Source organism: Pogoniulus pusillus, chromosome 32, assembly GCF_015220805.1.
Source record: "Pogoniulus pusillus isolate bPogPus1 chromosome 32, bPogPus1.pri, whole genome shotgun sequence".
In the NCBI taxonomy this organism is placed as follows: Eukaryota; Metazoa; Chordata; class Aves; order Piciformes; family Lybiidae; genus Pogoniulus; species Pogoniulus pusillus.
Window position 1 is genome coordinate 2,278,381 of NC_087295.1, and position 15,003 is coordinate 2,293,383.

General features: G+C 52.1%; 1 protein-coding gene across 4 annotated transcripts in view; it reads left to right on the forward strand.

The window, feature by feature from the left end:
• Positions 1-15,003, forward strand: part of NPSR1 (neuropeptide S receptor 1) — an 82,456-nt gene that overhangs the window by 25,924 nt on the left and 41,529 nt on the right. For 3 of the 4 annotated variants that reach the window (XM_064169947.1, XM_064169944.1, XM_064169946.1), the window contains exons 2-3: positions 2,823-2,945; positions 7,144-7,321. In XM_064169947.1, the coding sequence (XP_064026017.1) occupies positions 7,175-7,321 (147 nt within the window). In that variant the 5' untranslated portion in view covers positions 2,823-2,945; positions 7,144-7,174. Of the gene's footprint in view, positions 1-991; positions 1,096-2,822; positions 2,946-7,143; positions 7,322-15,003 lie in introns of all 4 variants that reach the window. The other variant, XM_064169945.1, reaches the window with a different exon arrangement.

Below are 15,003 nucleotides of genomic sequence, written 5' to 3' on the forward strand. Positions count from 1 at the left end.
CTCCTTTCTCCCCTCTCCTCTCCTCTCCTTTCTCCCCTCTCCTCTCCTCTCCTTTCTCCCCTCTCCTCTCCTCTCCTTTCTCCCCTCTCCTCTCCTCCTTTCTCCCCTCTCCTCTCCTCCTTTCTCCCCTCTCCTCTCCTCCTTTCTCCCCTCTCCTCTCCTCCTTTCTCCCCTCTCCTCTCCTCCTTTCTCCCCTCTCCTCCTTTCTCCCCTCTCCTCTCCTCCTTTCTCCCCTCTCCTCTCCTCCTTTCTCCCCTCTCCTCTCCTCCTTTCTCCCCTCTCCTCTCCTCCTTTCTCCCCTCTCCTCTCCTCCTTTCTCCCCTCTCCTCTCCCTTTGCAGTGCAGTGAATTCAAAGCAAGTGCTGGCAGAAAGCTGCTGGGATTTCACTAACTCCTCTCTCTTGCTGCCTGAAAAATAAACCATCCTCTCCTTTAGTGAAATGACCTGGGATGAAATTGCTTAGCGTGGCCCATATTGTATTCTGACCCCAATCCACCAGTTCTGACCCTGAGACCCATTTCACCTGCTGGCAGCTGCCTCTCTGCTGTGTGTGCAGGCAGAGGGGAGAGCTGTGGCTGAAGCGTAGCTTTTGCTCGAGTTCCCAAAGCTCTGAGCTTTGGTAATTGAGAAGTGACACTTTTCCAACTGTTATTCAGGTGCTTGTTAGCAGTAGCAGCACAGGACATTTATTTTCCTGTACCTCAGGCTTTATGAAAGGGAAATTGGATGTAACTGGTTCCCCTTCCATCCAGTGCCTCTCCTTATTGCACTCTGTGTGTGTTCAGGGAGCCCCTGCCTCTGCCGCCGATTTCTCCTCCAGCTCTCTACAGCTTTCCCCAGCCTCCTCTGGGAGTGGAATTAAGCCTAGGAGCAGTTAGAATCCGTCTGGCTGCTTCCTCTATTTAATAAATAATAACCCTGCCACCCAATTGTAATTGGCAATAAAAAGTCCTGCAGTTCACCTAATGGCTTTCTGCCTTCCCTCTCAAGCTGTGTTTCGCTCCTCTGCTCATCGCCGAGACGCAGGCTGTAGTTATTGCTTTGGGTACAGCTTCTTCCACAGGAAGCAGGACCAGGATGCAGGCATTCCACAGGTTAGCTTTTCACCCACACTTCCTATATTCTCCTACATCCCTGTGGGCACAGAGTTCCTTCTTTTTTTTAAGGGGGCCTGGATGAGCTTGGAGGTCTCTTCCAACCTGGTTGATTCTAGGAGTCTATGAAATCTCCTCTGCCAACACTGCATATGTTGTGGCTGTGCCTTTGCCACTTCCAAGCCAGGCAGTAGCTCCTTCTTCAGCATGAGAGCAACCCTGAGGAGAGGGATTTGGGGGGACTGGTGGATAAGAAACTCAATACGAGCTGCCAGTGTGCTCTTGCAGCCCAGAGAGCAACCAGATCCTAGGCTGCATCAAGAGCAGTGTGGGCAGCAGGTTGAGGGAAGTGATCCTACCCCTCTGCTCATCACTGCTGAGACCCCACCTGGAGTACTGCATCCAGTTCTGGAGCCACTATGACAAGAGGGCTATGGATGTGCTGGAAGGTGTCCAGAGAAGGGCCACAAGAAAATTTAGAGGGCTGGAGGTGCTCTGCTATGAGAGACTGAAGGAGTTTGGGCATCTGTGGTACTGCTTGATTAGAGATTAATGCTAATGCTGCTGCTGCAGTTTTAAAACACAGAACCACAGAATGGTTTGGGTTGGAATTGACCTTTAATGGTCACCTAGTCCAACCTGCCCTGACATGAGCCTCTGGCTCAGCTCAGAAGACTACATTAATAAATGCACAGTGAGCTGCTGCTGCCAGTTGTAGGCAAAACAGGAACTAATACCTGTGTCTGCACAGCCTCTGTTCCCCTCTCAGTGTGCACTAGTGCTCCTTGGGGTTAACTGGCACCTCAAGTGGAGGGAGAAGAGGGACAGGCCCTCCATATGGCTGCTGTTCTGTTCTCTGTGCTTGCCCTGTTAACCAGCACACAGTCTGCCAGATGATGCAGCTGGGCAGGCTGGGAGCCAGCCAGGGCTCACCTGAAGCTACCTTTCCCATCTGGCAAGGCAGCTTCCTTTCTGAGCTGTTCTCCTTTTCCAGCTGCAGCACTCTGAGAAGGGCAGGCTGTGCCTAGGCAGTTAGAGGCAGAAGATTTTGAAGAGTGGGGGGAAAAAAAACCCTTTCTGGTGAGGTTGGGAGCTGTGAATTCACTCTACCTACCTCCTGGCATCCCTATACACAGCTCCTTGCCAGGACCTGATGCATGCCATGCATGCTGGCAACCTGCTCAGCTCCTTCAGTCTAGGAAGGCTCCAAGCATCTGTGCTGCCTGCATCAGTGTTTTATAGGAAGGAACATTTAGCAGGCATCTGCTTCAGCTCCTGAGGCTTGGCTCTTGGTTGAAGCTGCTTGCAATGCCAGTCACTGAGCAGGAGGCAAATCCTGCTCTGCTGCAGCAGGGAACCAGCCCCTTGCAAACATGAAGGCCTGGCTTGCTGGTTACACTGAACAGGCTGTCCTGTAGTTCTGCTAACAGGACATTCATATTTCATGGCATTCCCCCAGGTGCTTGCTTCAGCTGCTTGCTTCTTTTCACAGGAGATTCCTGGAGGCTTGCTGTAGCAGTCTCTTAGCAAACCCAGCTCTGGCTCTGCATCCCTTTTGGGAAGTGGGCAAATCTGAAGCAAGTCTACAAAGAGGGAATGGAGAGGTGCAAAAAAAATCCCCTCCTGTTAAGCTATTTAAAAGCTAAAGTGTTCACCTGTGGAAGGGAAACATGTTCATGTCTTGTCTTTACCACTAACAAAACCTTCTGTGATTTCCATGATTCCAGTGCTTTTCTGTGGGGAACACACAGCCTGTTGCAACAGATCTGATCCTACACCTGAAATGAATAGGAAGAGTCTCCTTGCTGGCAGTTTGTGGATCTAATTCCAAGCTGGACAGACACTGACAGGTAAGAGTTCAGGCTGGAGCCTGGCAGACAGCAGTCACAGAATCAGAGAGTTAAGCAGGTTGGAGAAGACCTCTGAGATGACTGAGTCCAACCTATCACCTTCTAATTAACTAACCCACAGAGTTAAGCAGGTTGGAGAAGACCTCTGAGATGACTGAGTCCAACCTATCACCTTCTAATTAACTAACCCACACAGTTAAGCAGGTTGGAGAAGACCTCTGAGATCATTGAGTCCAACCTATCACCTAACACCTTCTAACTAACCCCTGGCACTAAGTGCCTCATCCAGCCTCCTTTTAAACACCTCCAGGGATGGTGACTCCACCACCTCCCTGAGCAGCCCATTCCAATGCCAATCTGTCTTGCTGTGAAGAACTTCCTAACATCCAGCCTGAACCTGCCCTGGCACAGCTTGAGGCTGTGTCCTCTTGTTTTGTCCCTGGGTGCCTGGCAGAAGAGCCCAACCCCAGCTGGCCACAACCTCCCTTCAGGTAGTCATCTGGTTCTGTGGTGCTCTCCATATTTCATAATGGGGTTGGTTCAGGTTCTGGATTCAGATCCCTCCTCCATAAAAGGGAAAGGCTCTTCAGCTCCATCTGCCAGAGCTCAGACACTCAGGGAAGCAGGGAAAGCAGCAGGCTGGTGGCCTCGTGGCCTGGTCACCTCAGGCCACGAGGCCACCAGCCTGCTGCTTTCCCTGTGGCACTTGGTGCCATGGTCTAGCCTTGGGCACTGTGGTAAAGGGTTGGACTTGATGATCTGTGAGGTCTCTTCCAACCTTGGTGATACTGTGATACTGTGATACTGTGATACTGTGACCCAAGTGGCACAGCTGGGACAGTCACAAGCCAGGAGCCTCTCAGCAGGGTGTTGCTGAGACTGAGCTGCTTGCAGAGAGCAGCCTGAGAAAACAGCTGGGACTGGCAGCAAGCACACTGCTGCCAGCCTCCTGGGCAGCAGCTCTCAGTCCTGCTTTGAGAGACACATCCTGAAATGAAATGCTTGGGAGTGAGACTGAAACCAGCTTCTGAAATCTTGCTGTGCCCACCGAATCTTCAAACCCTGAACTACAGCCACTTTGCTTAGAAAGGTGGAGGGTGGCAGGGAAGAGATCTCTGTCAGTAACTGTGTGGGTCAAGTGAGGGAACTCTGCTTCTCTGCTCTGGTGAGGCTCCACCTGCACTGCTGTGCCCAGCTCTGGGCATCCTCAGCACAGGAAAGACATGGACCTGCTGGAATGGGTCCAGAAGAGGCCAGAAAAAAATGATCAGAGGGTTGCAAAAGAACTCAACTGCAAAGAACTTCTTCCTAGCATCCAGTTTCAATCCCCCCCTCTGCCAGTCCAGACCCATTCCTCCTCATCCTGTCATTACAAGACCTCATCAGTAGTCCCTCCCCAGCCCTCCTGTAGGCTGGAAGGTTACTGGAAGGTCTCCAATTACCAAGCGTTGTCTCCTACTCCAATTACAAAGTGTTGTATCCTGGAAGCTCAGGTCAGTTCTAGGTGTGGTGGCAGAATTAAGAGAGCCTGTGGCTTCAAACTCTGACTGAAAGGGAAGCAAACAGCATTTCAGCAACTGAGTGTTTCTCAGCCACTGGAAGATGAAAGAGCTCATAGTGGTGGAAGTCCCCAGTTACTCCTGTGTAGGCTGCTAAGTGCTGGAGTAGGGCATGGCATAGCCTTTTGTAGCACCCTCGGCACTGCTTAGAGCAAGTAGCTGGCAAAGCCACAGGAGAAGTCACCCTTGATTGGTCCTGAGAGCTGTGCACTACCTGGCACGCAGTATAACTCCTGAAAAGCCTCTTAATGCCTGGAACAGGCTGGAGCAGAGCAGCTCTGTAGGAAGGAGAGTGCCAGGGAGGGGGAGAAAAATCTCCAACCAACATTCAGTGTACTCATTTTTAACTCAGAGAGAGTTGTGTAAATTAAAGCAAGCAAGGGAAGGAGAAGGAAGGAAGAGGAGGATGCTTTCAAGAAGCTTGGCTGCTCCCAAGCAGAGGTTCAGAAGCAGCCTTCAGCTCAAAGAGAACAAAAAGATCTCCTCATCTCCTTTGGGTAAGATATTGATGAGCCTTTCCCCAGTGCTTTTCAGCCAAACACTCTGCTTCTGGGCTACTTCTTTTTATCTCATCACAGCTCAGCCTGTGAATCACTCACTGCTTTCAAATATTGAGCACTGCTGCATATGTGTTGGTGCTGGTCCTGACTTGTACTAATTGTATGTATGGGCCTGGACCAGTCCCCTCCTCTGAATGAGTCCAGTGTCTCCTGGAGAGGTCTGAGTGTTGCTCAGACACTCACAGGTTTGTCCATCCCCTAGAACAGCTCCAAAGCCCCAGACCCAGACATGTCCCAAGTTGGGGTGGCTCAGAGTCAAAACCCAGTGTTGCTCAGACACTCAGAGGTTTCTCCATCCCCTAGAACTGCTCCAAAGCCCCAGACATGTCCCAAGTTGGGGTGGCTCAGTCAAAACCCAGTGTTGCTCAGACACTCAGGGGTTTCTCCATCCCCTAGAACAGCTCCAAAGCCCCAGACCCAGACATGTCCCAAGTTGGGGTGGCTCAGAGTCAAAACCCAGTGTTGCTCAGACACTCAGAGGTTTCTCCATCCCCTAGAACTGCTCCAAAGCCCCAGACATGTCCCAAGTTGGGGTGGCTCAGTCAAAACCCAGTGTTGCTCAGACACTCAGGGGTTTCTCCATCCCCTAGAACAGCTCCAAAGCCCCAGACCCAGACATGTCCCAAGTTGAGGTGGCTCAGAGTCAAAACCCAGTGTTGCTCAGACACTCAGAGGTTTCTCCATCCCCTAGAACTGCTCCAAAGCCCCAGACCCAGACATGTGCCAGGTTGGGGTGGCTCAGAGTCAAAACCCAGACCTGAATTTCACTGCTTGTGCCCCCATGCTCTGCTGTTACTGGTCCTAGGAAGCAGAAGGCTCTGCTGCCACCCCTCTCTTGCTGCTCATAGAGGTGGGAGTGGGCACAGCCTCAGCCAGACCATAGGCACAGATGCTGTGGGCAGTTTGTGGAGATCCAGCAGCTGGAGAGAAGGTGTTCTTGGCTGTTAAGAGTGAGGAATTCCATCTGAGCTCCTCCCTGGCCATGCATGCTGAGCACACACAAGCACCAGGCAGGGTTTTGTTGTGAGCAGGTAATGGGAAACTGAGTTGATAGCATCACAGAATGGTCTGGGTTGGAAGGGACCTTTTAAGGTCATCTTGTCCAATACCCCTGCAGTAAGCAGGGACATCTTCAACTAGATCAGATTGCTCAGAGCCCCATCCAGCCTCACCTGGAAAACTCTTTACCTTGGGAATAAGTTGATTGCTATAAAGGAGGTGGGACACTGGAACAGGTTGCTGAGGGAGGTAGTTGAGGCCCTACCCCTAGAGATACTCAAGGGGAGGTTTGACAGGGCTCTGGGCAGCCTGGTCTAGTTGAGGATGTCCCTGCTGACTGCAGAGGGGGTTGGACTGGCTGAGCTTTAAAGGTCTCTTCCAACCCAAACCATGCAATGAAGGCAGAAGAGACATAATGCTCCTTGGATACCAGCTATGGAAGAAGAGGGCTTGACCCCTGTGCTCTCTCAGCTCTCCATTGAGCATAACCAGTATGGAACAGAGCACCTAGCAGGTCAGTTTAGGATCCCCTGTCCTGCCCACACTCCCCTGCAGTCCCCACCTTTTACTTTCTGAACCCCTCAACACTGCACAGAGAATTTAGCAGTGCCCTTGGTGTCCATTGGAACAAGAATAAGCAAGAGCCTGCCAGCATCCCAGTCCTTGGTATTAACTCTAAGCATCAGGCACCATCACTTCTAGAAGGCAGACACTTGTGAGAGCCTGCTGCTGGCTTCAGATAGTGCCACCACTTAGAAGAGTAAAAACAAAACCCTTGAGCAGAACTGGTTCTGTTGCAGGGCAGCAAGCCAGAGCCCACAAGGCACAGGGCTGTTTCCTTGTGCTCTGACTTAGTTACCTGGCTGCTGGAAGGAGCATGTGGCTGATTGTCGTCAGAGTTGCACTGAAGCAAAGCTCAAAGGGCCAGTGCCAGCCTGGCTTTTCTTTTTGGTTTGGGTTTTTTTCCCCCTAGCACTCAGCTGAAGCCTGACGCCTCTGGTAGCCAGCGGTGGAGCAGTGAGGAGCTGGCTGTGTTGCTGCGCTTGGCTGAGAAAAGCCTTCCTGCCTTAACTCTTGCAGAGACCCGGACAGCCCAGCCTGAAGCCCAGGGATGGAACTCGGCTCCACAGAAGCCAGCAGCAGCTCCCAGGCAGGCACCGGCTGGTTGGACCTTCCCCTCGTCACCTGCACTGAGACGGTGACTTGGACTGAAGTGGTGACAGAAGAGGACTGGGGATCCTTTCACTATTCTTTCAAGGTATTTGCAGCTCTGCATTTGCTCCTCTCCCATGCATGCAGCTTGGGTGCACTTTCAGCACCCCTGCTGTACTTGGATGGGTGCACTTTCAGCAGCCCAGGTGTTCTTTGCAGCTCTGCATTTGCTCCTCTCCCATGCATGCAGCTTGGGTGCACTTTCAGCACCCCTGCTGTACTTGGATGGGTGCACTTTCAGCAGCCCAGGTGTTCTTTGCAGCTCTGCATTTGCTCCTCTCCCATGCATGCAGCTTGGATGCACTTTCAGCACCCCTGCTGTACTTGGATGGGTGCACTTTCAGCACCCTTGGTGTTCTTTGCAGCTCTGCATTTGCTCCTCTCCCATGCATGCAGCTTGGGTGCACTTTCAGCACTCCTGCTGTACTTGGATGGGTGCACTTTCAGCAGCCCAGGTGTTCTTTGCAGCTCTGCATTTGCTCCTCTCCCATGCATGCAGCTTGGGTGCACTTTCAGCACTCCTGCTGTACTTGGATGGGTGCACTTTCAGCAGCCCAGGTGTTCTTTGCAGCTCTGCATTTGCTCCTCTCCCATGCATGCAGCTTGGGTGCACTTTCAGCACCCCTGGTGTACTTGGATGGGTGCACTTTCAGCAGCCCAGGTGTTCTTTGCAGCTCTGCATTTGCTTCTCTCCCATGCTTGCAGCTTGGGTGCACTTTCAGCACCCCTGGTGTTCTTTGCAGGTGTACTTTTGCTTCTCTTTCATGCATGCAGCTCGGGTACACTTTCAACAGCCTTTGTGTACTTGGATGGGTGCACTTTCAGCACCCTTGGTGTTCTTTGCAGCTGTGCTTTTGCTTCTCTTTCATGCATGCATCTTGGGTATACTTTCAGCACCCCTGCTGTACTTGGATGGGTGCACTGGCTGCTGTTCTTTGCAGGTCTGCATTTGCTTCTCTCCCATGTCTGGAGCTTGGGTGCACTTTCAGCACCCTTGGTGTTCTTTGCAGGTGTGCTTTTGCTTCTCTCCCATGCTTGCAGCTTGGGTACACTTTCAGCACCCCTTGTGTGCTTGCATGATTGCACTTTCATCACCCCTGGTGTTCTCTGCAGGTGTACTTTTGCTTCTTTCTCATGCATGCAGCTTGGGTGCACTTTCAGCAGCCCTTGTTTACCTGGATGGGTGCACTTTGAGCACCCCTGGTGTTCTTTGCAGGTGTGTTTTTGCTTCTCTCTTTATGCTTACAGCTTGGGTGCACTTTCAGCACCCCTGGAGTTCTTTCCAGGGGTGCATTTGCTTCTCTCATGCTTGCAGCTCGGGACAGGGCTGGGTGCTAGGTTGGCCTGGATGATCTTGGTGGTCTTTTCCAACCAGGTTGATTCTGTGATTCTTTGGAGGTCTGCATTTGAATCTGTCCCATGCTTGCAGCTTGGGTGCACTTCCAGCACCCCTGCAGGGAGGCAGTTAGAAAGGCTGAAGCTCTTTTGTTGCCCATCTCTTGGTGGTTTGGGGGTGGTGTTTTCCTCTCCTGTAAATTCAGCTGTCAGGTGAGGCAGGTACTGAAAAACAAGGCAGTGGCAGGAGCTGAGTTCAGCCTCCAGGTCTGAGCCCTTTAGAGCCCCTTCCAGGAGGGACAGAACTGCTTTTCCCTAGAGGCATTGCAGTTACAGAGTGCATTTGAAATCAAAACCTTGTCTTAGTTGGCCACATGTAACTTCTCATAGCCACCCCCTTGACACCAGGAAGCTCTTTTCCATTTTCCAGCTCCAGCAAACGCTGCAGCCCAGTAAGGGAAGTTTTCCTGTTGTGTGGTGTGGTCTTATCTTTCTTTTTTTATCAGTTAGTTTCTTTGTTTGTAAGTTGACTGCTGGGGGGCGGGGAGGGGATGCAGTTAAAAGCTGAAGGCTGCTACCAAGTGCATCACTCCGCAGTGACCGTGCCTGAAGGGCAGGGGAAGTGCATTCCTGCATTCCTTACCTCCAAGCAAGGAGGTTGCCTGATTTCACATCAATTATTACCTATTGGCAGGCATGGAAATAGTTTGAGTCTGGAGACAAGTGACAGCTGCTGCTGTTGCTGCAGGGAAGGAAGGATAAAGCACCTGCTCTGCTGGCTAGGGTAAAGGCAGGACAGGGCTCCCTGCCAGTGGTTTCAGCTCTCTGGAGAAGCTCATGTTTGGAAAGTGCTGCTGATACCTGCTCACCTGGAGCACAGCCCTGTGAGGAGAGGCTGAGGGAGCTGGGGGTGTGCAGCCTGCAGCAGAGGAGGCTCAGGGCAGAGCTCATTGCTGTCTGCAGCTGCCTGCAGGGAGGCTGTAGCCAGGTGGGGTTGGGCTCTGCTGCCAGGCACCCAGCAACAGAACAAGGGGACACAGTCTCAAGTTGCGCCAGGGGAGGTCCAGGCTGGATGTTAGGAGGAAACTGATGGCAGAGTGATTGGTATTGGAATGGGCTGCCTAGGGAGGTGGTGGAGTGGCTGTGGCTGGAGGTGTTGAAGCCAAGCCTGGCTGGGGCACTTAGTGCCATGGTCTGGTTGATTGGGCAGGGCTGGGTGCTAGGTTGGGCTGGATGAGCTTGGAGCTCTTTTCCAATCTGGTTGATTGTATGATTCTCTTCTATGAGCAAGGACCTCTCCTTGCCATGCCCCCAGCAGCCCCAAAGCTTCCCCAAGAGCAGGAGCATGTCCTTGTTCCTAGAGAACATTGAGCAGGGCTTATCCCTTTATATTTGTTTTGTCTTCCCATCTCCAGCAAATAGCTGAGAAGATCAAAAGATGGGGAGAAGGTTTGCATGGGCTGATTTCATAGGACTGCCAAGTAACAAGGATTTGGCTCCAGGTGTGCTGTTTGAGTTGGAGCCTGTGGTCTCTGCTGTTTCATCTGAATGCAGGAGTCTCTTTAGCTGCTGGGGAAGAAAAAACCATTTGCCTGTGCTGGTGCTTATTATTCTGATTTCCAAGCCAATGTCACAGAGCATCCCATTATTAAATACATAATAGGGAGGCAATAATGGGTGCTGTTAAATTTCTGGAGTGAGCTCTGCAAATGCAAGCAGGCACTTTAGGGAAACAGGCACATCAAAGGGTTTGTCAGGAGCTTCACAGCCTCCTGGTTGGGGGGGGGAGAGGAGGAGAATTAAGTCCGTGCAAAGAAGGTGTCAGAAATTCCTCATCACAGTCTGCAGTATGCTGTGGTGGCTGTTGCTGCTCCTGAGGTGCTGCTTGGAGAACCATAGGATGGCTTAGGAAGGTACCTTAGAGCTCATCTGCTCCACCACGGGCAGGGACACCTCTCAACTAGACTTGGCTGCTCAAGTCCTCATCCAACCTGGCCGTGAACACCTCCAGGTAGCCACAGCCTCCCTGGGCAGCCTATTCCCGAGTCTCACCACTCTCCTACTGAAGAACTTCTTCCTCAGCTTCAGTCCAACCCTGCTCTCCCTCAGCTTCAAACCATTCCCCCTTGGCCTGTCTCTAGGCACCCTCAGGAGAAGTCTCTCTGCAGCCTTCCTGTAGGATCCCTTCAGCTATTGGCAGGCTCTAAGGTCCCTCCAACAGGTAAGAGCTGAGCTCCTGGTGGAACTCCTGCTGCAGGGCTGCTGGCCAGAATGGCTTTGTCTAGCAGCTTAAACACACCACTTGCCAGCCCATCTGGGGGTAGCTCTGAGCCAGCTGGTTTGGGCAGTGTTGTGCTGGCAGCCCTCACAGTGCTGACTTGGTGCTCCACGCAGCCCCAGGATTTGTGTCCATCTGCTTCTGCCATACAACTATGCTAGAAAGTTCATTGCCCCAGGCTTTGGAGAGGTTTGAATTGCACAAGTTAGGCACCTTTCATCATTTTACCCACATTGTGTGATTAAGGAAACAAAAACCCAACCCAGCAGTTCCCAGCTTTAATTAGGGCTGCCAAAACAGTGATGGATGGACCAGGGAGTGGCCTTCATGTGACAAATGTTCTGTCACCTCCCTGCAGGCAGCTGCAGACAGCAATGAGCTCTGCCCTGAGCCTCCTCTGCTGCAGGCTGCACACCCCCAGCTCCCTCAGCCTCTCCTCACAGGGCTGTGCTCCAGGCCCCTCCCCAGCTTTGGCGCCCTCCTGTGGACACCTTCCAGCACCTCAACATCTCTCTGCAATGGAGGAGCCCAGCACTGGACACAGCACTCCAGGGGTGGCCTGAGCAGTGCTGAGCACAGGGGCAGAAGAACCTCCCTTGTCCTGCTGCCCACACTGCTCCTGAGCCAGCCCAGGATGCCATTGGCTCTGCTGCCCACCTGGGCACTGCTGCCTCAGCTTCAGCTCCTCTCTCCCAGCACCCCCAGCTCCCTCTCTGCCTGGCTGCTCTCAGCCACTCAGTCCCCAGCCTGTAGTGCTACTTGGGGTTGTTGTGGCCAAAGTGTAGAACCCTGCACTTGGCCTTGTTCAGTCTCATCCCAGTGGCCTCTGCCCACCCATCCAGCCTGGCCAGGTCCCTCTGCAGGGCTCTTCTACCCTCCAACAGCTCCACAGCTGCTCCTAGCTTGGTGTCATCTGCAAACTCACTGATGCTGGATTCAGTTCTCTGCTCCAGATCATCAGTAAAGATCTTGAACAGGACTGTGCCCAGCACTGATCCCTGGGGCACACCACATCCTGTCTTCTAGTTTATAGCTGGTACTCCATGTCAAGATAGTCATGCCCAGTGATAGGACATCTGCCCTTCAGATACTGATGAGATCCCCTCTTAGTCTTCTTTTCTTCAGGCCAAACAGTCCCAGGTCTCTCAGCCTCTCCTTATTAGAGATGCTCCAGTCCCCTCTGTAGGGCTCTCTTGAACTAGGGTGTCCAGATCTGGACACAGCACTCCAGATGAGGGCTCACTGGGGCACAGTAGAGGGGAAGAGGAGAACCATCTGCTCCCAGGTATGATCCCTGTCTCAGCTATCAGCCAGAGTATGCTTACTGCAGCCTGTGGAGCAGACAAAATAACAAGCTGCTGCTACAAGCAAAACACAAGCTGCAGGCAGCTTTATCTGGGTTACATTTCACCCAAGCAGCAGCTTTCATCCTCGACTAAACCTGGTTTTAATCTTAAAGCCAATTAGCAAAACAGATGTCAACACTTCCATGCTGCAAGCACAGCAGTCCTGTGCAATAGCAGCAGAAGCAAAGCTTGCAGCCAAGCCAAGGAAGTCCCTTGGGCTTTGACTTGTCCTGTGACCCTGATTAAGTCACCAGCATCTTCAGTTTGCCTAACCTAAGAGGACTGGTGTGTGACACAAGCTTCTCCCATGGCATTCTGCCACTACCTGAAGGGAGGCTGTAGCCAGGTGGGGGGTGGCCTCTTCTCCCAGGCAGCCAGGAATAGAACAAGGGGACACAGTCTCAAGTTGTGCCAGAGCAGGTCTAGGCTGGATGTTAGGAGGAAGTTGTTGGCAGAGAGAGTGATTGGCATTGGAATGGGCTGCCCAGGGAGGTGGTGGAGTGGCTGTGCCTGGAGGTGTTGAAGCCAAGCCTGGCTGGGGCACTTAGTGCCATGGTGTGGTTGCTTGGCCAGGGCTGGGTGCTAGGTTGGACTGGCTGAGCTTGGAGCTCTCTTCCAGCCTGGCTGATTCTATGATTCTATATTGCTGGATTCTATGCTTCACTCTTGTGCAGTGCACTTGGCAAGGTCCGTTGCAAAAGCAGCTCTTGCCAAAAGCTGCTACAAGAGGGGTCTGGGAGGTGTCATCAGCTCCTTTTCAACCAGAAGCCTTCTGATGTCTGTGCCACTGGTGTCAGGAAACGATGTCCTCTGGTAATTCATCCTGCTGAAGGCTGCTACAAAAAGAAGGGGTTTGCTTGGTGAGGGCATGAAACAAACACCTCTGTGGCTAAGCAACCTCAAGGTGATGACTGAGACAAAACTACAGCAAGTGAAGTTGGAGTGAAGGTTAAGGATCAGTCAGCTGCCTTCCTAATCTGAGAGCTGCTTCTCAGCCCTTCAGAGATGAAGGCTTGGCTGACACAGCAAATTTCTCTCTCTCTCTCTCTGGTGTGTTTTTAAGTTGGATTTCTAAAACAGTCAACCTGAATTCTGCCCCCTGTGGTTTTCTGGCTCACTTTTGGCCAGTCTGCATCAGACCTGAAGAAGAGATTATTCCTTTCTCCTTTTTTCTTTCCCATAAGGCTTTTTATGGCCTCAAAGCTCTCTTCTTATTTTCCTGCTAGATTAAGCAACTGAGTTAATTGATTTTATTTCCACCTGGCACTGTCCCCTCTACTGCTATCAGCTCATTCCCTGGTGCCTCTCTTGAGGCACAGCACAGAGAAGTGGGTGCAGCACAGCTGCTGGGAGCACTGAAGGGGTTAGAGGAGAGACAAAGATGTCCAGAGAAAGGCAGCAAAGCTGGGGAGGGGCCTGGAGCACAGCCCTGTGAGGAGAGGCTGAGGGAGCTGGGGGGGTGCAGCCTGCAGCAGAGGAGGCTCAGGGCAGAGCTCATTGCTGGCTGCAGCTCCCTGCAGGGAGGCTGTAGCCAGGTGGGGTTGGGCTCTGCTGCCAGGCAGCCAGCAACAGAACAAGAGGACACAGTCTGAAGTTGTGCCAGGGGAGGTCTAGGCTAGAAATTAGGAAGACATTCTTCATGGCAAGAGTGATTGGCATTGGAATGGGCTGCCCAGGGAGGTGGTGGAGCCACCATCCCTGGAGATGTTTGAAAGGAGGCTGCATGAGGCACTTAGTGCCATGGGTTTAGTTAATTGGAAGGGTTGGGTGATAGGTTGGGCTTGATGATCTTAGAGGTCTCTTCCAATTTAGTTGGTTCTGTGATTCTGAGGGTTGATGCCATGATGATGCTTGTTGCTCTCATGGCATAGTGACATTGTTAGGTCCTGTTCCTCTTGTGAGGCACTCTGTGCACTGCATGGGATGGGGATAAAAGTGCTGCAGCAGCTCTGCTATGAGGACAGGCTGAGAGAGTTGGGGCTCTGCAGCCTGGAGAAGAGAAGGCTTCCAGGAGACCTTGGAGTGGCCTTGCAGTATCTGAAGGGGGCTACAGGAAGGCTGGGGAGGGACTATTGACAAGGGCTTGTAATGAGAGGAGGAGGAGGAATGGGTTTGAACTGGCAGAGGGGAGATTGAACCTGGATATTAGGAAGAAGTTGCTTGCAGTGAGGGTGGTGAGACACTGGCACAGGTTGCTCAGGGAGGTTGTGGAGCACAGAATCACCCAATGTGATCTTTGATCACATTGGGTGATTCTGTGCTCCACAACCTCCCTGGAGGTGTTCAGGACCAGGTTGGATGAGTCCTTGAGTGACCTGTTCTAGTTGGAGGTGTCCCTGCCTATGGCAGGGGGTTGAAACTGGATGATCCTTGAGGTCCCTTCCAACCTAAGCCATTCTGTGATGCTCTGTTTTGAAGGCTTGCCCCAGCTGATGTGCTTACCCCCACGACACTGTGAAGTCCTTTGTTGAACAGCACCCTTGGGGGATGTATTTTTCTCCCCACTGCATTTTGCCAATTCATCCTGATAAGTTTGGATTCTAATCCAGGTTGGGATACTAATCCTAGCCTCATAAAGGCCTTTATCATGGTGGGCATCTCATTACTAACCACAGAAGTAAGTCTTCATCCTACCTGTGAACCCTGAGAGAGGCTGTGAGGATTGAACTTGCCTATTAGAGCCTCTTAATCCCCAAGAATGAGACCTTTTTTCCCTCTTCTCTGAATGGCAGCCACCACAAATAGATTAATAGAGACTTTGACTTTGTT